Source organism: Cnephaeus nilssonii (genome assembly GCF_951640355.1).
Source record: "Cnephaeus nilssonii genome assembly, chromosome: 9".
Lineage (NCBI taxonomy): Eukaryota > Metazoa > Chordata > Mammalia > Chiroptera > Vespertilionidae > Cnephaeus > Cnephaeus nilssonii.
The window spans coordinates 7087953-7109770 of NC_137080.1; the positions used below are offsets into that span (position 1 = coordinate 7087953).

General features: G+C 43.8%; 1 protein-coding gene across 9 annotated transcripts in view; it reads left to right on the top strand.

Moving 5' to 3' along the window:
• The first annotated feature begins 7301 nt into the window (after window positions 1-7301).
• The window catches only part of IPCEF1 (interaction protein for cytohesin exchange factors 1), a 135952-nt gene continuing 121435 nt past the window's right edge, over window positions 7302-21818 (top strand). For 3 of the 9 annotated variants that reach the window (XM_079780684.1, XM_079780685.1, XM_079780691.1), the window contains exon 1: window positions 15146-15322. In XM_079780684.1, the coding sequence (XP_079636810.1) occupies window positions 15278-15322 (45 nt within the window). In that variant the 5' untranslated portion in view covers window positions 15146-15277. Of the gene's footprint in view, window positions 7849-14880; window positions 15349-21818 lie in introns of those variants that run through there. The other 6 variants (XM_079780690.1, XM_079780687.1, XM_079780688.1 and 3 more) reach the window with 4 other exon arrangements.

Here is a 21818-nt window from a genome sequence, read left to right on the forward strand (position 1 = left end):
ACATCTCTGTCACCGCACTCCCGGAATTGTGTCCTAATGAGCTGTGGGTGTCTGTCAGCTGGTCTTTGAGAACAGGGCCACCAACTTGTTCAGAGCATGCTTGATGAGTGATAACTCCCCGTGGAATGAAGGAATGATAAACAAAGAAAGCTAACTGAGGAATTAAAACTTTATTAAGGACCCAGTAGAGGATTTTTTTTTTTCCAAAAGAAGAGTAATGCTTTCAACTTACTTTTGAAAGATAACCAAGTGTTGATCAGAACAAAGATACAGAGGCACAAGCTGCTAAGGAGGGAGTGTCTGGTCCATGACCCAGTTGGTGGAGGAGTTGCTGGAGGTGAGACGGAGGATTCACTCATTTACTCAGTTATTCAAAACAGAGCCTACTGAGCACGTGCTATTTGATAGGCACTGAGGCAGAGACTAAGGGTATAGAGATAGACAGGTCTCTGAGTTAGGAATCTGATCGTGGGGGTGGGGAAGCATTCCGAGGGGGGAAGTGACCGAATAGGGTGGGCTGTGAGGGAGCAAGGCTTTTGAGTGTGTAGCTAGTTATTCAGCATAGAAGTAGCACAAGTTCAAAATGTAATATGTGATACTAGACAGAGGGAAGACATTCTGCATATTCTTTATTCTGAGGCTGAAAACTGCCATGAAAAGAGCAGCTACATTCTCAGTATATCCAGCTTGCTGTGGGGAAAGATGCTTGCCGTAGGGAACACCCAGACTTTTAGAAATTGTTTGTTTTTTTGTTAATCCCGAACCGAGGATATTTTTCCATTGATTTTTAAATTTTTAATTTTTTTAAAAAAATTTTTTTAGAGAGAGTGGAGGGGGATAGACAGAGAGAAACATTGATGTGAAAGAGACATATTGATTGGTTGCCTCCCGCACGCACCCCAACCAGGGCCGGGGATTGAGCCTGCAACCAAGGTACAGGCCCTTGACCAGAATCAAAACCAGGACCCTTCAGTCCTTGGGCCGATGCTCTATCCACAGAGCCAAACGAGCTAGGGCCAGAAATCATTTTTGAATTGCAGGTAATCCCGATGGGGTGGCTACTGAAAGTTTCCCTTATATGATCCCTGATAAAGAGGCATTCATCTTCGTTTGACAGTGTGAATGTATGTGCTGTTCAAGCCAAAGGGTGATGCTACTAGACCCATTCATTTTTATTCTTTTCGGGGGACACAGGGCAATGGAAGGCGGGCAGGAGGTAAGGTGATGTCACCTTGGCAATTCTCCTTAAGAGCACACATACCAGGGCTTTGAGCAAAAAGCAGTCAAAACCCTGTGTAGATGAAAAAGGGCTCTATCCACAGGGGGATCTGATCATAAATTCCTAACTGGGCGTACCTGGTGGTAGTCACGCCCCAGGCATATAACCTTTTTAGTAAAAGGTTTATCTTTGCCTTCAGCAAGCCCTCTCCATTGTTTCTATGCCTCGAGGTTAACACACCTTTGAACTAAGTGTAACCACCCTCATCGGAGCACATGATCTTGTTAACTGTCCTGTAACCCATCCCCGCCCTGCTTTCTCCCACCTCCATGTAATGGTCCTCACATTCCCTCTTTAATGTCAAATGCAGAAAAGCAACTGCACAAAGATTAGTCTCAGAGCATTTGAGATCTTGCTTCCCAGCGACTCTCATCAGTTTCAGCTCAAATAAAATCTTACAAAAATTCTATGCAGGTTTGGATGTGTCTTACATCGACACCTGGAATTCATGTTCCCATTGAAAATAGAGTAGACAGTCCTCTCTATTCATATATATGACCATGTAAGCTGGCACTTTGTAAAGTGGCCTTAATAATCAGTGGGAAAAGTTACCATTCTGTGAAATTGGAAAACTTCTGTCAAAACATCGAATGCTCTGTCAGATAAGTGTATAGGGAAAGAAAAACAATAGTAAAGCTGATATATACCTAGTACCAGGGCTTACTTAGGACAAGTCGGCATCCCTGTGGGAAAAAGAACCCCGAGGCAGGGGCAGAATGGAATCTTCGTGCCTGCAAGGCTGGGCCTGACCCTGGACGTGGTGAATTTCCCCGGGGATCCAGCATGAGCCAGTCTCTCAGCACCCAGACAGACATGCACATCGTTTTGTTCTAACTTCTACTGCATCTGTACATGCCCATTATATATGGTTAAATTGTAAAAATAAGTTTTAATCCTTAAGGACACAGGCTTGAGTTACCTTGAAAATCACCTTCCAGATTGTCATATTCCCTTTAATGTCAAGTGTACAAGGTCTCATTGTGTTTTGCAAAGTTGAATATGGGAAGTAGAAGGGGAAAAAAATTTCAATTTCACAACTATTTCCCCCCCCCTTCTTTATTAAAAATCCTGCAAAGTGCTGTTCTCCACCTTAGCTCCTGCTTGGGCCAAGGAAGGTTTGAGATCAATTTTGTGGCCTGCCCTCTGCATCCGAGGCTATGCCAGAAGGAATGAAGGAAGAGGCCGCTGTGCCATGGGCTTGCTGCTCCAATGACAGCATTCACCACTTGGGGGCAGAGATCAGTTTAGTCCAGACTGAGAAGTCAATGACAAACTCCCGTGATTTACCTTCTGAATTGTGGCAAATATCATCAACATGACTCGTGTGGATTACATGTGAACTAACTGACCAGAGAGATGGGCTTCCTTGCAAAACTGACACATGTGGTGGAAGCAGGTGAAATCCAATCAACATAATGCCTGGCAAACAAGGACTGAGGGAGCAGATCTAGAATCTGTTGTCTAACTATTTTTTTTCTCCTCCAAATTCAATATCTATCATTACTGGTTCTTTTCAACAAATATTTCAGCAAATGCTCTAGAGGGTCCCTGTGCAGGTCACTTAGAATCTCGGAGGATGGCTTCGGGAGATCCACTCCGGGGTCAGGAGACTGGTCAGAAAGGTCTCGCCACTCTGCTGAGGATGAGTTCTGAAGATGGAGGGAGCTGGCAGGGTTGGAAGGAGGACATGGGTCTGAGGAATATTAGATGTAAGGTTAAAGTGATAAAATTCAGTGACTTACCTGTGAGGGTAGAGAAGGTTCTAGAAAATCTAATGTCCCCCCGCTACTCTGGCTCACTCAGCTGGTGTCTTTAACTGAACTAAGGATGTGGAGGGCATATCATAGCTCACATTCTGGATGAGGTCAAGCTACTCATGGGATATACAAGCAGGTGTGTATTACTGTTGTAATTAGGTGAGAAGAAAGTCTAACCCAGTGTATTGTTGGGAGGCTGAGTAATGGCCCCCCAAAGATGTCCATGGTCTAATCCCTCAAACCCGTGACTATGTTGTTTTACATGGCAGAGAGACTTGGCGGATGCGATTAAGTTCAGGATTTTGAAATGGGGGGATCATTTTGGATTATTCTGGTGGGCCCAATGCAATCACAAGGGTCCAACAGGGAGGTAGAAAGTCAGAGTCAGTATCTTCAAAATGTCCCTTAGAGGGCGGTACGAGTTCAGGGAGAACCACTGAGCTGCTCACCAACTGGCTGATCTCGTGAACCATCTCTCACGGTGTGGTCTGTCATCCCCTGCCTCCCCTCTCCTGTCAATATTTCACGTGTGCTTCCAGGGCCGGAGCATATGCTGTCTCCTCTGTGGAGCTGGTCCAAGCAGGTGCAACCAGCTTCTTCCCTCCCACCCCTGACCTCTCACAGCCCTGTTTGGCGTCAGGCCCACGTCATCTACCCTGTCCTGCCTCCTGTTCTCCTTGTCCTTTGGGTCTTGGAGCTCTTCTCCCATCCCAACTACACAGCCCTCAGGTTCTGGCACAGTGTCCTGCTCATCACCACTCAGGAAATACATTCCATAAGTACACTGAATGGTAGAGAAGCAGGTAGGGTTTTTAAAAAAAATATATTGATTTTTTTACAGAGAGGAAGGGGAAGGGATAGAGAGTTAGAAACATCGATGAGAGAGAAACATCGGTCAGCTGCCTCTTGCACACCTCCTCCTGGGGATGTGCCCGCAACCAAGGTACATGCCCTTGACCGGTCGAACCCGGGACCCTTCATCCCGCAGGCCGACACTCTCTCTACTGAGCCAAACCGGTTAGGGCCAGGTAGAGTTTTTATATGGATTAGTGGACCAGGTGAAAAATGTTTCAGGCATAAGTTAGAGAGGATGGATGTTCCATGTGTTGGAGACAATATATATTTCTCAAGAAAAAATCTTGAGTATTGATATATTTTCATGTATAACATGAAAATGTTCACGTCACTGATTTGCACTGGCTGAGGCTCAGAAAACGACTTGAGTTATTTGTATCCATGTTTTGCCGACATCGTCCCAAATCCGTAGCACAGCGGTGTGGTACGTGTTCAGAGTATGAACTTAAAATGAATCTCTTGCTTCTGAGAGGGTTGGTTCTATCTGAGTTTAAAGGATCTGACAAATTCATCTGAGCTAAGGTTCACTAGTGAAACTTAAGGTCTGTCTCTCTTAGAAGAAATGACAATGCAAGACAATAAAATACCTTAAAAATAGGAATAAAACTGTAATGATGGCATGGCAGGTGTCGGAGAAAGAATCAGAGATGTCGTATGGATGGTGTTGAGGGGCTCCTGGTATGCCCCAAATCATAGCTTTCCTGGAGGATGAATTATGTTCCTGGATCTTAGAGCATAAAATTATAGCCCTCACAAGTAAAGTATATGTAAGTATCAGTTAGGCAAAGGGTCATTTCCTGAGGGCCTTGTACTAGTTCATCAGGGTACAAATTTAGAAAATGACTTACCCCCGCTTTCCCAGAGCTGATAGTCTAGTTAGGAGCCAAACGTACAAGCAGGGCAGCTGCCCAAGTTGCAGGGCCAAGTTCAAAATGCAAATATGGGGCACTCCTCCACAGAGTAAACATTTCAGAAAGGTAATATCAGAGTCTTAAACCAAGCAGGGATCCTTCTAAGGTCAGGGACTTGAGAAGGCACAAGAGGCCTGTGCTTATAATTATAACAGAATTTGATAATGTTTGCATAGAGGTATGTACGGAAGACTGTGTGAGCACAGCGCGGAGTAGCTCAGCCTCTGCCTTGGGGAATGCTTCTCCAAGGAAGTGACTTGTGGGTTAAACCTTGAAGGATGGGCAGCTGGGGGCTGGGTGATCCAGGCAGGGGAGCTAAGGGAAAGCAGCTCTCCTGGGCCACCCTCTGCACCCCAACCTGCTCACAGCTTCCCACTTAGTTCTTCTGTTTTGAATCCTTGTCATTTCCATGCACCGTGTTCACGCTCTTCTTTCTTTGTCAATTTCTGACATTAGCTATTGACCCCAGGAACAAGAGATGAGGTTGTGCTCCCCTGAGAACTCCCTCAGCTCCATCCTACTCCCATTATAATTAAACTAGAGGCCCAGTGCACGAATTCATGCACCAGTGGGGTCCCTCAGCCTGGCCTGCGGGATTGGGCCAAAACCAGCTCTCTGACATCCCCTGAGGGGTCCTGGGTTGCGAGAGGGCACAGGCCAGGCTGGGGAGAGACCGCAGGAGGGCTCCAGGGCGTGTCCAGCTCGTCTCACTCAGTCCAGATCAGCTGGACCCCAGCAGCAAGCTAACCCACCGGTCAGAGCATCTGCCCCCTGGTGGTCAGTGTACATCATAGCAAGCTGTTGAGCAGCCTTAGCATATCATTAGCATATTACGCTTTGATTGGTTGAACAGACGACCGGGCAAAAGACACTTAGTATATTAGCCTTTTATTATAGAGGATCTTCAGTTTAGTGCTGTCAGTTACTTGGGTGACCTTGGAAACGATACACTTACTCTCGGCTGCTTGTCAATGCAATATCTCCAGACTCCTCACCTTCAACCTCTCCTTCTACTCCCAAATTTTCCAGTGCTCTCCAATGGAACTTTCTGGACAGTTTCCGTTTATTTAGAGAAGTGTCCTCCATAAGGTTGCTTGGGGCGAAATGGCTGTGAAGGGGCAGGACCAGGTTCTCCACCAAGGTGTCCTTCTCACTGATGGAATGCTGTGGCTCTCTGCTGTCCTTCATCTCTTACTCCTCCCCCGTCATCCATCTTCCAGAAACCTGTCAATATCTCTCGAGCTCTAATTTTCTCCTTCCAACTTTACTTCTGTTATTGCGGGTTTATATAGTTTTTACACTTTTCCTATCATTTCAATGGAGTCTTGGGAGTGGGGAAGGGAGCAAAAAAAAAAAAAAAAAAAAAAAGAATCTGTGATCAGTTCACCTTGAACTGCAAGTCCAGACACCTTGAGGATTATTCCGCTTCTATAAATCAGGTGGTGATGCTCGGGGAATTTAAGTGGCTCCAATCCTGGCCCCATCATTGTAAATTACATGCCCCCTGGGGATGTCTTTGAAGATGGCATCTAAAAGCCTGATGAGAAACAAGGCCCTGCGCTTAATGTCACAGAATACCTTTGATACCATCTCGGACTTTGGGACGACTCCTCCGTGTGGGGACAAGAGGAGACAGCCTTTCCCAGGGATAGACGTTGACCCAATCAAGAAGCCACTGAGGGACCTTGCATCTCATTCCTCGTCAAAATGCCCCCCACCTTCTTTTAACCCTTTCACTCGTCCACGGATTTAATTTCATTCTTATCTTCTCATGAAATGAATCTCAAGGAAATGAGAGGAAGTGTGAGACCAGAGACTGAAATCGTTTTTAAACTATTATCTATTCTCCAAAGGAAAGCTTTTACCAAACAGGAATTTCGTTGTGGAGTCTCTTTCTCTGCTCCCCAGTGGCATTATTTATTTTTAGCCCACTCGTCATTGACACGGGGATGGTGAGGTATGGGGTATGTTGGGAGGTAGGCTCTGTTTAATCGGTAAATTTCAAAACGTCTGGAAGAGCAGAGGCACAAAACATGGCCTACAAAGGATTTTCCCTTTGCTTTGGAAAATGCTGCCCTTACATCTATTGCCAGGTAAACTGCCAATCAAGTGCCACTGGTTTCTGTCAGCTGTTGTCAGCACATCTTCAAATTAGGAAGATCTGAAGTCAACTGAGCTATTTACTTCTCTACCCAGAGTGACCCTTTCTCTTTACCCCCAGATGTTGGAGACCAGGAAACACACCTTCCATTTGCCCTGGCCCAAGCAGTTCATTTTACAAAGGAGGGATCTGCTTTTCTACCGGGTGGGGTTGGTGGGGGCTACAGGCCAGGAAGCCCTGTCTGGTCACTCTTAGGAAAGAGCAGGTTCATTGAGCATGAAGAGGAAAAAGCCAGTGCTGGGAATTCTGATCCGAATGGGATAATGATTAACGTGACGCAACTCCTTGAGAAAAGTCTACCTCGGCTTGTTTTGAGACTTTCTCATGCTTGTCGTTGGGTGAAAAGTCGTTCTTTTTATTGAAATGGCTTCAGCCACCTTCCAGATTCTAGGCTTACAAGAGGTTGATGATAAAAAGGTGGCATTTCAACGAAACACACCGAGAACAGCTCTGCAAATGACCTCACCCTCCGTGCCTGGGAGCGAACACCTTTGCCTGCAAGACAGGAAAGCAAAACCATGCAACGCTCCATACACGTGTCCTGGTAATGAACACACACTGGGTCGTGTGTAGTGACCAAGGCAGTCAGACAGATGGGACGTGCCTGCTTTGCATGGATTACGTCCTGCATCTTGGGATCAAGGTCAGGTTCAGTAACAATAAGGAGGAAGGACAATACAATTGGGGAAGTGGAGATGGCACTTCCCCTTCTTTCGAAAGAGCTGTACTCTCTGGTCTGCTACCGATGGCAGTCCTGTGTACTCGGAGCCTCTAGAGGTGTGGCTGCTCAGAGTGGAACCCTCAACCTTTGCCTCAGAGGATTATGAGTTTTCTGACTCCAGGGAGCAAGAGCCAGCTCTGGGATTTACTGGCTTTGTTTTGCATGTAAGTAAAATCACTTCTTGGCCGGTATATGAGAAGTCACTGCTTGGCATTTCAAGATGATAAGACAGTTGGTACCCTCGCACTCTGCAGAGCCGTGAGTTCTACAATGTGACTCCGGGGATGTGATGTGGGTGCAGCTCTTTATAAACCTGCCGCTGTGGAGTCGAGGGCGAAGGGCACGCTTCCAGTCTCTGAGAGGCCTGAGGGAGAGAATTGTGTGCTCACCCTGCTTTCCTCTGTTTCTTAAAAGGATGCTGTGTCCATGGCTGCTGGGACTGCAGACCCTGGGTTTGATTTAGAAAGAACAATGCAGCATCTGTTTGGGTCCCGGGGAGTTCATTTGGGGTGACACTCTGTGGCCGCCCTCCTTTGAGAAAGTGTCCTCTTTGGGGAGACTCCCCCTTTGTCTGTAGGCAGCTGGCGGGGATTTTCGCTTTCAGATAAAAGTCACAGGCTTGACAAAATATCTCTTGATGAAAATAAAACTTAGGTGATGTTGGCTTTTGTTTGCCCAGGGCACCTGGAGTGTTTATTTTGCTTGTGTACATGTGACAAAAATTTAACTGTGGGAGTCAGGGTTATAACCCATGAAGGCATGCATCCTTTATAATAGTAGTGGATTTTATTAGTTTCTGTGTGTCCCTAATACTGTCCTAGGCATTGTACCATCATGCATAGTGTCTGATTCCTCTATAGATATTTACTTTACACAGAAAACAAACAGAAAGAACACAGGTCCCCTCCTGCTCACATCAGGCAAGTGATGAAGAAAAGGACTTCAGTTTGTGCATTTGTTGATGTACTCATTCTTTAATGTGTTTTTAAAATACCCATTTTTTTCTTCCTTTATACCCCAGTGTCTTTTCTGGAGAGGGTTCATGTACAGACTATTGCAGGCAAGCTGCATTAAGCAAATACTCATCATCTCAGTATGAAAACAGGAAGCTCTTTCCTGTGGTGGCTCGCTGTGGCAATGAGCGATAAGAAATTACTTCATGACTATTGCCTGAGACTTTCTTTTTGACTCGCGTATCCTTCTTGAACAGCTCACTTCTGCTTTCCATCCAGCGTGGAGGCTAGGCAGTGCGAGCTGGCAACCCAAGCACAGGCTGACAGTTTGCAAGCAGGTTACCATGGCAAGTGGTGTGTGAGAGCAAATCCTAAAAAAATAAGTTTTTTGGGGTTGGAAAAGATCCTGCACGTTGGGGAATTACTGTACTCTCAGCCCTCAGAACAGTGCCTGCCACAGAGTATGCTCTCAGTTGGTATTTGTTGAATGAATGAATGAATGATTGGGATTGTTCATGAAATTAGTGTGGTAGGATAGCCTTTGCTTCATCTCTGGGGCCTAAGAACTTAAGGAAATGCAGGTTGGAGAAGGTCAGAGTGAAGCAGGAGAGGAGGAGAATATGAAAGTGGGAAGAGATGAAAAAAGATGATGAGAATATGGTGGTGAAGGTGGAGGTGGAGGTTGTGGTCCAAGTGGTGATGATGGAGGTGGTGGTGCAGAGTTGGAACTGGTAGTGGAGGTGATAGTGAAGGTGATGGTGGTGGAGGTGGTGGAGAGGGTGGCAGAGGTGATCGTGTTGGAAGTGGTGATGATAGAAATGGGGGTAGATATGATGGAGCTGGTGGTGAGGTGGTTGTGGTGGAGATGATGGTGGAGTGGAGGTGGTGGAGGTGGTGTTGGAAGTGTGATGACAGAAATGGTGATAGTGGTGGAAGAAGTGGTGGTAAAGTAGAGGTGATGATGAGGAGGGCAGTGTGATATAGTCCAGAGTAAACAAGCTTTGGGTTAAACACATCTATTCAAAATCTGTATTTACCATTGACTAGTCCTATGACCTCTGAACCTATAAAGTGGTGATTATAATAAGTTGACCTCTTTGTGTTGTTGAGTGGGGATTGGAAATATTAGAAATATGATTGCATGGTGTCTGCCATCTCATGGATCTCCATTAAATGGCCGTTATCAATATATTTTCTTCAATTTTTAAATCACCACAGTCAGACTAAAAAATTTAACCTCCAATTTATCTTGTCTTCTTTGTGCTTTTTGGTATTTTTTAAATTTCCTGAAATGAGCATGATTTTTAAAAAGAATAATTTATTAAAAATAAATGTTATAAGAAATTGAACTTACATGTATATATGCATAACCCATGGACACAGACAATAGTGTGGCAAAGGCCGGGGTGGGGGGATAAAAGGGGGGTCGAGGGGGTCAATGGAGAGACAAAAAGGGAATATCTGTAATACTTTCAGAAATAAAGATAATTTAAAAAAAAACCACAATGTTATAAGCCTAATTATTAGTACGGCTAAGCCCATGGTGGTATATTTATATAAAGGAATACTATCAATAAAATGATGTTTATGGAAATATTATTAGTATTAATGCTAAATAAAAGAAGCAGAAACACATTTTCAACTATGTAAAAATATTGTAGAGAAGCAAGATTGAGGTAAATACGTTAGAATGTGAACATATGATCAGTGGGTTTATAGCTGATAGTTATATTGGTCTTTGTATTTTCCTATTTTTTCCCAGATTTTTTTAATTAATGGAGCATATCTGGACTACCTTAATAATATAAAAAATGTTGAATTAAAATAAAGGAACAAAAATTCAACCATCTTTTAATTTACCACCAAAAATATAACAAATGTAGCTTTTTAGTTATACAGTGCTAAAGTTTGTGGTTCATTGCAATCTAAAAGATGACACTTATGACTTATGTCACAATCTTTATGGGGGATACCCTTGGAAAGTAAGTCAGGTGCAAAATGATGTGACAGCTCTAAAGTAAGGGGATGCAAACAAGGTCCCATCTGGGCTGACTGGTCTAATTAGTTCCTAGAATCATACAAAAATGGGTTATTTTCTCTGGATGATTTGTAACTGTTTGTAACTGTTTGTATTGAATAACTTTATAGCAAGTTCAATAGTCAATTCAATAGTTAAGAGATCTAAATTAAATTTAGATTTGCCAGCTTAAGAGTAATTAATTTTTCAGGGAATGTTGACTTACCTTTATCATCTTGGTATAGATGGGGAGAGATGAGAAAACCATTTTTCTGGAGTTGAGAAAGAATTCTTGTTGTTAGGACCCTGGGCATCCTGCCTCACCGTGCAGCCTGTCACTATGATGGAGTCCTTATCAGACACTTAACTGAAATCAAATATGTTGGCTTGTAGATATTGAAACGTATCTCCTATCTTTGTCTCAGATATGATCAAGTGAGAGATAGTTGATAGACAAAGTGGTAAAAAGATGTGAGCAAAAATCAGGACTCCTAAACTGACATAGATGTTAACATAGAAGTAGTCAAAATTGGAACGTTAGCTAGTTTAAACTCACCCAAATTACTAGAGTAGATGAACTCTTTCAAAAACACCTGAATAATCATCATCATCATCATCATCATCATCATCATCTATAATAATAACAGCATATTATGCTAATTAGACCGGACATCCTTCCGGACAACCTTCTGGACGAAGCCGGGGCTGCCCGGGTCCCGGGTGGCAGCCGGGGGAAGGAAGGCCTACTCTTGCACGAATTTCGTGCATCGGGCCTCTAGTAATAATAATAAAAGACCATATCTTCAGTGAAAATTAGTTAAGATTAGAAATGAAAGAATTAAACAGAGCCAATCTTATACCCAGTGGTAAAAACCAAATAACCCAGTGTGGAATATGAATTAAAATAGAAATAGCAGTACAGTAGACTTTGAGTAGATAATCCATGGCATTTTCTGAATATTTCATGTCTGGAGCACTGAATAAAAACCAGTGATACTGTGAATACTTGCTATGTTCCAGGCACTGTAATCAGCACTTTTATTTTTACTTGTACAGTTCTCAAAGCAATCACTTCTCAAAACAGCCCTGCGAAATAGCACTGTTGTTATTTCCATGAAGCTAAAGCTAAGGGAGGTCAAGTACTCTGTCTGAAACCACCCTGCTAGGCCGAGACAGAGAAGGGATTCAACCTTAGGTCTTTGTGTGTCTCCCAGCCTGGGGCCTTAATGACCATCATACACTACAGACTTTCTTATATAAACTAGGGATCTGAGGCCAAGGATTGGGAAACAAAGGGTGAGTATGAGCAGATTCGCTTTCTACTCGGCAATCTTAAGTGACATTCCTTTCTATTTCCTTATTGAGGAGGTGGTGGGAAGGAATTCTTCCTTCTTCTCAGGGAACTTTCTGTGTCCTCACATGATTGCACATATGTGGTTGTCAATGTGGCCAACTTCTTAGGCGGCTCAGTGGTGTAATGTGGCGAGTGCTTCTCAACCAGCAGGAACAAAGGGGTTGGGAGGGGCAGTGGCCTTCAAGTCTCTGAACCGTCCCTGGAGAGTCCACAGCTCAGTCAAGATACGCCACAGCCCTGTCACCACAAGGATCCCTCCTGGTGCCCTGTTATAACAACGCCCTATTAAGTTTGAAGACGACCATGTTCTATGTGGAGTGTCAATGGACCCACATCGACGCTCTTTATACAATAGGCTCTAGTTATTCGTGGGAGCAGCACAGATCGACCTGAGGGCTCTGTCTGGAACACATAACAGCTGTGTGTCACCAAGCAAGGCACTTACCGTCACCACACTTAAGGTTTCTCATCTCTAAAAGCTGAGGTTAAATATGCCTAACCAGTATGGTTTGTTGTGTGGACCAACTGAGATTAGGTGGAGATGCTCTGAAGAAGGTAAAAACAATACAAACCAGTGGGGCCTTCTGTCTTTGCACATACTCCAGTTTCATTCCAGGAAGAGACTCAGTGGGCAAATAAGAGCTTTACTGGCAGAAGAGGATTAGATTAAAAGTAGTAGGGGGTGATGTGGATTGACTTGTCTCCCCCCCCCTCACACCCCTCCTGCCCCAAATGCTGAAGTCCTAACCCCGAGTACTTCCGAATGTGACCTTGTTTAAAAACAGAGTACTTGTGGATGCAGTTAAGATGAGGTCACAATGGAGTGGGCCTCTAATCCAATGACTGATGGCCCTGTGAGAAGTCAGGCCTGCGCAGGCAGAAACACCGTTGGGAGAACACCAAGTGATGATGATGGAGACAGAGATTGGAGTTAGGCAGCTGCAGGCCGACAAATGCCAAGGAATTGGCGATGGTCACCAGAAGCGTAAGAAAAGGCAAGGAAGGATTCTCCCTCACAGGTTTCAGAGGGAGAAGCCCACCCCACAAGACCTTGATTTCAGATCTCTAGTCTCCAGAACTGTGACAGAATAAATTTCTGTGGTTTTAAGCCACGAAGCCACCAAGTCGGTGGTATTTTGATACTACAGTCCTAGGAAGCTAACACAGGGGCAAAAAAAAAAAAAGAAAAAAAAAAGTCATTTTCAAATGCCAGTGACAGACTCATCTCTATTGCTGGCAGGCACTCCTAGGGACCAAATCCAACATGACTCACTGCTCTCGCTGTAACCTGTGGCATTGGGCCTCCAACAGTAGAGTCACTTCATCATTGAATGGGGATGAATAATGACACTAAACAAGGAAACACATTTACAAAATGAAAATCAGGCTATTGTGAAATCTATAAAAGGGCATCCTTTCATAAAATGAGTCTAGCTAGGGATTCCAGATTATTATACCAATGTGGTCATTTGCTAGATATGGAACATTAGTGTCTATTGGGGGCGGGGGTGTATAGTCTCCCTTAAGTTGTATATTGAAAGAAAAGTTTAAATATTCTGAATTGGAAAATGGTGCAGTGTGATGGCATTCGGTTCACACGTAAAACCTAAGACTACAATTGAAGCATACAGAAAGTGGAAACTCCCCAGTTAATGGAAACTGGGGTCACTTTAGTGGTTTCAGTTATGTAATTGTTGATTCCTTTGATGCATAAAGTTAGCCTGGTACCTGCATAGCTATTTTCATGGCAGCATAAGTAGCCAGCACTTCAAGCACACTCTTAGGTTTCTCTGCAACAAAAGAATCTCTTAAATCCCTCTTTTAGTGGAGTTTAAATTACCCTAATTCCTATCACCATAATTATCCCTAGCAGAACAACATTCTTTTTAGCAGGAGAACATCATTGCAGCGAAGACAATTCATTTACTCTGCTCAAAACTAAAAACATCTTTTTGCTCCCGCTCTTCATTTTAATTTTCTTTAGACTCGTTATTGATTTTATTTAATCTCCTTCAAAATCACAATAGAAATTTGTGACCAGATAGATTCTTTCAAGTTTGAACAGGGTACAATTTCTTTTTTCCCAGGCGGTCATGAAAGAAAATAATTTCTTAGGAGTCTTGTGCAATGCTCTTGAATATCAGAGAGGAGAGAGCATTTAACCATTTGTAGGCAAATTTACATATTGATATCGAAATTTGGCCTAACGTACAGACCTCTCAGAAGGAAAGAAATGGGCCTGACTCGACTAGTTCCCAGGAGCCCCTGTTTCACATGGTTCACTCCTTTAGAATACAGTTTGGTGTAAGGTGTCACGACTCACCCAGAAAACATTGGACTGCACTTCCACTAAGTCACATTTTTAAGGAAGAAACCTTTCATTGTTTTCAAAACCGAGCCAATGGCTATGAACATGTTGTAAACCATACTTTTTGGGCTTTTAGTTTATGTTGATTCTGTTTGCAGAGCTCAGAGTACAGCGCAGGATGGGGGAGGTTTGCAATAGTCCTTACGGTCTGATGATCACATGGAGTGTCATTACTTTCATGAACGTGTTTGAAGATTCGACTTTAGTAAATTAATGGTTGCAACAGGAACATTTTCTGCATTCACTTGAAGTGCAGCGCAGTTATAGCAATCTTGTTCTTTACCACCTCTTCAAAGCCTGAAGCAAAATATGCTCAGGTTCCTTATTTTCTGGTTCCTTGTTAGATCACACATCCCTGCCTCTCTTACCATCCTAACAAAACAAGCACAGGATTGCCCTCAGTCAGGAGGGGGAGTGAATGTTAATCATATGACGAATGTCCAGTTTTGAATATTTAAACATTCAACAAATGCCTATTGAATACCAAATATTTTCCAGGTATTTCCTTGCGAGAGAACAGACAAGATCATCCTTAAAAGGTCCCTTGTAATCATGTGAATTAATAACACCTTTCCTTGGTTAGACTCGGTTACAGCCATTCCCTCAAAGAGAAGGCTCTGAACTGGAAATCTTGGTCAAATACAGCCAAGGTTTTCCAGCTGGAGCTGGATTTCCCCCTAGAACACAAGCTGCTGAGATGGCCTGCGCCTGGATTTTCAACTTGATTAATCAACTAGAGCCGCTTTTGCGTAGGCAACGGGGACTTGAGAGGGAATGGTCGAGCAAGGTTTGAGCGAGGCACTAGAGCACTGTTTAGTTGTATTTTGTGAACACTCACAGCATTCCACCGGTACGTACAAATCAGTTGCCTTGACGGGCACGCCAGCTATTCTGAGCCCGGATGCCAGGACAAGAAGACAGACGCCAGGGCCTTCGTCAAAGCCGGGTGAGTGAGCAGAGCATCAAGGCTCGGTGAGTCCCTCCAAAGTCACTTTGCTTTTGAGTTGCGGTGTTCCCCGTCGTAGCAGAGTCCTAGACACAGGTGATAGTCCCTTCTACTTTGCATTAAATACTTACCCTTGTGTGCTTTGTGTCGGGAGCAAATTAGCAAGCGATTTCTCTCTCAATCCTGGACTGAGTTCAGGCATTGAGCACCACTGTCTACTCCCCACGGCCTCCCGTTTCTTACCATGTGGGTATGAGCCAATGGAGGGAGGCCCCGGGCCAGTGAGAAATCCTCAACAATGCTTGGAATTCCTGGGCAAGCCTTGGAGAGAAGGCAGAAAACAGGGCCCACGCGGGCTCCTTGTTTCTGATGATAGTTTCTCAAACAAGCTCGATAGAGAAGTTTCACATGTTAGCATTTCAGTGCCTGCCTCTTAGGAATGGGCAAGTAGAAGGCTGTTTTCTCAAAAGTCTTTTTCTAGACTTTCTGTTTGTTTCATTCTTTTGAGAAGGAGACCTCCTCCTAAATCCTGTTCACATGGAACCTCTGAGCTATGACCGCTTTACAACCTACCAAGGGCGTTAGTGCATGTTTTCCTATATCGATGCAAAGATTTTGTGCCATCTGTGGGGCAGACAGGAAGGCACCCACTGAGGAAACTCAGAATGGGTAAGAGGCTTGTCCAAGGCCTAATACTAGTGAATGGCTGAGCTGAGGCTTGACTCTAGTTTACTGTTTCTTACAGAAGGTTTGCCCCCTTTGGAGTATTCTAGTTCCCGACTTTCATTAATAAATCGTCTCTACTGATTTATCATGTAGGTAAAGTTTGAATTCCAGTCTAATCATCTGCTCCTCAGTGACTCCCATCCTGGTTCATCCCATCAGGCATGTGTTCTGAGCCTTACAATTGAGTGTTGGGAGGCCCCTACTCACCTGTCTTGGATGCCTGATGCCAGAGCTTTCTCCATAGAATCAGATACCAAAACCCATTTTAGTGAGGACGGCCTTTAGACTCCATTGCCTCTAACCCTGCCACTTTCTGGATAGGGAACGGAAGTCAAAGAGATTTTGTGATTCCCCAAATGTGTACAGCTTGTTAGAGGTAATGCTTGGTTCACTGCCTAGATTATCGGACTCCTAGACCCCCTCCACTGTAAAATCTGGGTTAAAATAAACACATTCTTGGGAGGGAAAGGTCTTTCAATTGTTACGAGCCACTAGCACCCGTGTGTGGTTTAGCCAATCAAATCTTTCCAGCAGAGAGCTAATTTGGATTCCCAGACCATCTGGCCTACTTATCCCATTGCTTCGATCCAAGAAGTACCTAATCTAGACCCTCTGAATGTTAACTGCCCAACAACAAAGCCTGCATCATATCTTTCTGAAGATTCTTTGAGCTTTTCTCCTGTAAAAGGTCCTTCTCTATAATGAGGTAATGTTCTCTGTGTATGAAGATGGTAGTAATTTACTTTATTTCATCCTTCTTCTTCCTAATTAATACTCTCTTCTATGAAGGCTTTGCATATACAGCATGCTGGGGTTGAGGGGAGGTCTGTGACCGAGGACAAAACCTAAATGAATTGGGTTGTTTGAGGCTCCAGCCCATGACTTAGTTTCAGTAACATTCCGAAGACCACCAGGAAATGAAGCTGATCTAGTTTTGGGGGCTCTGAATAAGAGACAGGCCTGTCCTTCTATAAGACAGGAGTTAATGCTGGCTTTCCCATTAGATCAAATTTACTTCAAGTCTTTCTAACCACAGTTCCCTCCAGGGTCCCCATCAGGCCTTCTTCAAGATCAGCTGAGCCTTGAGATGTTGTAAGACGTTTGGGGGACCTTTTGGTCACACACAGCTTTACTGATGACTTTTTCTGACCCTATAATACACCTGTTTTACAACAGGGCCCCTACCTAGTCTCACTGTCTCTCTTGAGCCTCCCTCATTCAGTGACAACTTCTCTTAGGCTCAGATGGTATTTGAACTGACTTTCTGCCTGGTGGTGTCTCCAGTGATTTAAAAGTCTGTGCAAGATCCAGGTTGAGAGGGCACTCCTAATTGGCATAGAAGACATGAAAATTCAAGCAGAACCTCTACAAAATGCTTGAGTCTCCAGTTCCATTTACCAAAGGAGAGAATCTCTCCAAAGTTTTTCAAGATTTTTTTAATCAAAAAGTTTTTCAACACACACTCACACAAATGAGCAATTTTAGCTTCTTGATGTACTACATTTAGACTGTCAGATAAAGAGTTGTCATTCACGGGCTTTCCCCAGATGGTGAATTTGCCTCATAAAAAGTTATCAATAGGTCAAGTGTCTCACAGGGTATGAAGCATGAAAATGTCATGGTCCTTGATTTTTCAATTGCATTTGACCTACATACGAATTGATGAATTTGTAGCAGGGTTTTCTTGGTGGAAACTGCATCCTTTACATATGGAAACAAAGGATTCCTTGATGAAGGTTCACCTGTAGCTAGTGGACTATAGAAAACGTGGTGTCAAACTTCAGGACTAAACCAGGCCCTTTGTGACCCCGGGAGCCTTGAAAGTAGGGACAGTGATAAAAGCCAAGAGATCATCAGAACTTTGGAAGACCCAGTTCCATGGCTGAACATGCTTCTGAGGGGCACTGGATGAGAAAATTATTGGATTGCCTTTCAAGTTATATCCAATCAAACTTCCTTGGACAGAGTGTTAGTTGAAAGAGAGGCTATAATTTTATTCTTTATATTTTTATTGATTTCAGAGAGGAAGGGAGAGGGAGAAAGAGATAGAAACATCCTATCTAATAAAGAGGGAATATGCTAATTGACCACCACTCCATTACAAAGATGGCTGCACCCACAGCTGAGACCAAGTTCCCATAAGGAGCCTTAATGAGCAATCAGCGTGGACCTGAGGCTACACCCTCCCCCACCCAGCAGGGCTTGACAGGGGATCTCAGGCCGTGCCCCCTGCCCTGGCATCAGGCTGGGGGACCTCAGACTGCACCCCCCTGCCCCAGTGCCAGGCCAGGGGACCTGAGGCCACACCCCCCACCTGGCGGGGCTTGACGGGGGACCTCAAGGTGCACTTCCCGTCGTCCTGGTGCTGGGCTAGGGGACCTCAGGCTGCTCCCCCTGCCCCAGTGCCAGGCCGGGGGACCTCAGGCCTCACCCCCCAACAGGTGGGGCTTGACAGGGGACCTCAGGTCATGCCCCCCACCCAGCGGGGCTTGATGGGGGACCTCAAAGTACACCCCCAGTGCTGGGTCGGGGGAACTCAGGCTGCGCCCTTGCCCAGCAGGGCTTGATGGGGGACCTGAGGCTGCGCCCTCCTCCTGGTGCTAGGCCAGGGGACCTGAGGCTGCGCCCACCCACCCAGCAGGGCTTGACAGGGGATCTCAGGCTGTGTCCCCCACCTCAAGACACACCCCCTCCCCAGTCTGGGCTGGGGGACCTCAGGCCACACCCCCTGTCCTGGCACCGGGCCAGGGGACCTGAGGCTATGCCCCCCACCTGGCAGGGCTTGACAAGGTTGGGACTGGCCGGGTCTGGATCTAGCCCCATGGGAGGGGCGGGGGGTGGCCGGGTCTGGGTCTCACGTGATTTTGAGGTGCATGTGTGTGGGCGGGGACTTGACTCTGGGTCCCGTGGTGTGCCCCAGACTCTGACAGGAGGAAGGTTTTCATATACATTTTACTAATTTTCTTTCATCTCTGACACTTCTATTATAGAGAAAGGGCAAATAGCAATATTAAATTATTTCCTCTAATTAATCCCCTTTTAATGTGCACAAATTTTGTCCACCAGGTCACTAGTCAATGATGAGAGAGAATCAATGATTGGCTGCCTTCTGCATGCCCCACATTGGGAATTGAGCCTGCAACTCAGGCATGTGCCCTGTCTGGGAATTGAACTGTGACCTCCTGGTTCATAGGTCAATGCTCAACCATTGAGCCACGCTGGCCAAGCCAGAGGCTATAATTTTTAAAGTCCTGTAGGTATTCTGTTAAAAGCAAGGTTGTTTCCTATCACATTTTGATTTGGGGGAGCGGTTTGAATTGGATCTCTTGTCCCATTCTTAAAACAACAACAGCCGGATTTTGCATTTGTTGTTATTGGTTATAGCTGTGTTCTATCACAGTGGATTATCCTCATGAGGGAGTAATTTGGTGGGTAATATTGAATTTCAATTGTTCTAAACTCACACATACGTAGTCTTTTCACTTTCATCTTGCCAGAGGACCAAGAGTGTGCTCCTTGTGACAGGTATGTTGAGCTGTATGCTTGCATGTGGAAGCTTCATGTCAGCTGGTTGCTAATTAGAAGTTTTTACAGCACAAATTCCAGAATGGGGCCAGGAAGTCCTCTGGAGTTCAATGAGAGGAAAACAAAGATTCAAAGCTGAGACATTCTGATTTGAGCTCAGATTATAATTTCTCCTGATGTCAGGAGAGTTGTTCCTTTTTGTCATTTGCTTCTTCCGTCTTTCTTAACACAAGACTGGCTACTTTCTTAACACATGCTGATACAAATGTTTGACAGTCAAATGAGTAGGGGCTCCATGAGAAAATAGGCTATTTTCTTACTTGCATGCCTGATTTAGGAAGTCATGTCAGAGCTGTTAATATGGACAGTTACTTAAAAATATTACTCTTAGTTGATTTTTAAAATAGTAATTTTTAACCTTTTTCCTGTTTCCCAGAAAAATTAGAACCTAAACTTAGATTTGTGTGTGTGTGTGTGTGTGTCTAGTCTGGTGTCTAGGATTATTTCTTTGTGTCATCTTATGAAACTGATGCTTAGAGGCCTTGAAAAGAATAAAAAATATTACTTATTCCTATTCATAAGGCACCAGTCAGTGTTTTAGGTTGAGTAGCACTTCATGTCACAATAATTAATCATAGAACATACACTGGAATTCAGTAATAGCTGATTATCATTTATTTGGCTGTGTTTCGAAGCAATAACTTTGAATGCTTCCATTGCTTAATTTTTCTAAAGTGAGACCGAGAATCTAGAACAACGAAGAAGAATGGGACCCTAAAACGTCATCTGGTCTCGACTCTTAGATTTTAGACATGAGAACACTAAGGCTGGAGAGAAGCTAAGTCTTACGTGAAATCACAGGCTAATTTGCAGAAGAGGGACGAAAGAAAGAGTTCTTCAAAAGTTAAGCAAACTCCCTCATCTAACACGCTAACGTGATGTGATATTGCAATATTACAGTGCTAATATGCATTGCTCATCCCAAACGTGGGGAAGTTTTTAACTGTGGAGAAATTCAATAAGCAGCATTTCCCAATTCACTGGCCAAGTAACCCCTTTCTGACAGAGCATTGAGCAAGCCTAGTGTTCATCCACCGTACTTGAGAAACATTGTTCTTTAGCTTACCCAATCCTTTAACCAAACTATTGTATATTTTATAAGCGAAACAAAGTCTTAACAGCTGTAATTTTACATTTTGTTGGCATAGTTGTTCTAAAGCCACAATAGAAATGAGAACTGAGGACACTGCTGGAAATCATATGCATATGGATAACCGTGAAAGACTTTAGGATTGCTTTTTGTCCTGAATCTTCAGGACATAAGTTAGATTTGAATCCTAAAATAATGAAATAAGTGGCAAGGGAGAGGCTTATCATTCCATAAGTAAACCATAAAATGAAGGCAGAGAGATTATAAATATTTTGTTGCAAGGAGAAAAATATTCTTAAATTATGTGGATACATATGGAGGCATGAACCACGAACCTCTTTTTGCTTCTTCTCACTCAACAAGGCCCATCCAAATTATGATGAAGACAATTGTGTCAGTTCCAAAGAATGTGTTTCTACAGTTACCGTTTTCTGTAAAACTAAATATATTCACTTATATATTTTTAAAAATCGCATCCAAAGAAAACATTGTTGTTACAGTCAAGACTGTGCAGACTGAATTCATTTGAAACTTTTGTTTTTCCTCCCCCAGGGGCATGTCAGAGGACAGAGATTTACATTGGTCACCCGAACTATGTGCCCAGCACTCACAATTGTGATTGGCACAAAGTAGATGCTCAGTAAACATTTTTTGAATAAAATAATTTAGTTTATTTTATCAAGTAGTTATGCTTTATTGAAAAGGCAATGCAGACATACATTTAAAATTTTAAACATTGTAAAAGAACATGCAATGGAAAGTCAGGTTCCCACCATAGAGTAACCACTGTTACCAGCTTGTACAATGTTCTTCTAAAGCAGTGATGGGCAACCTTTTGAGCTTGGTGTGTCAAACTTCACCAAAAAAATGAGCATAACTCGGGTAGTGTGTCACTTTGAGGAAAAAACATTATTTCACAAATGTTTCATCCTCAGGAGCAGCAAATGTTTCATCTTCAGCATGCGGCCGCATGTCATCAGAAATGGCTACGCGTGTCATAGGTTCACCATCACTGTTCTAGAATGTTCTATAAATACTTAAGCATGTACACATATGTGTATATATAGCTATACACATACATAATTGTTTTTACAG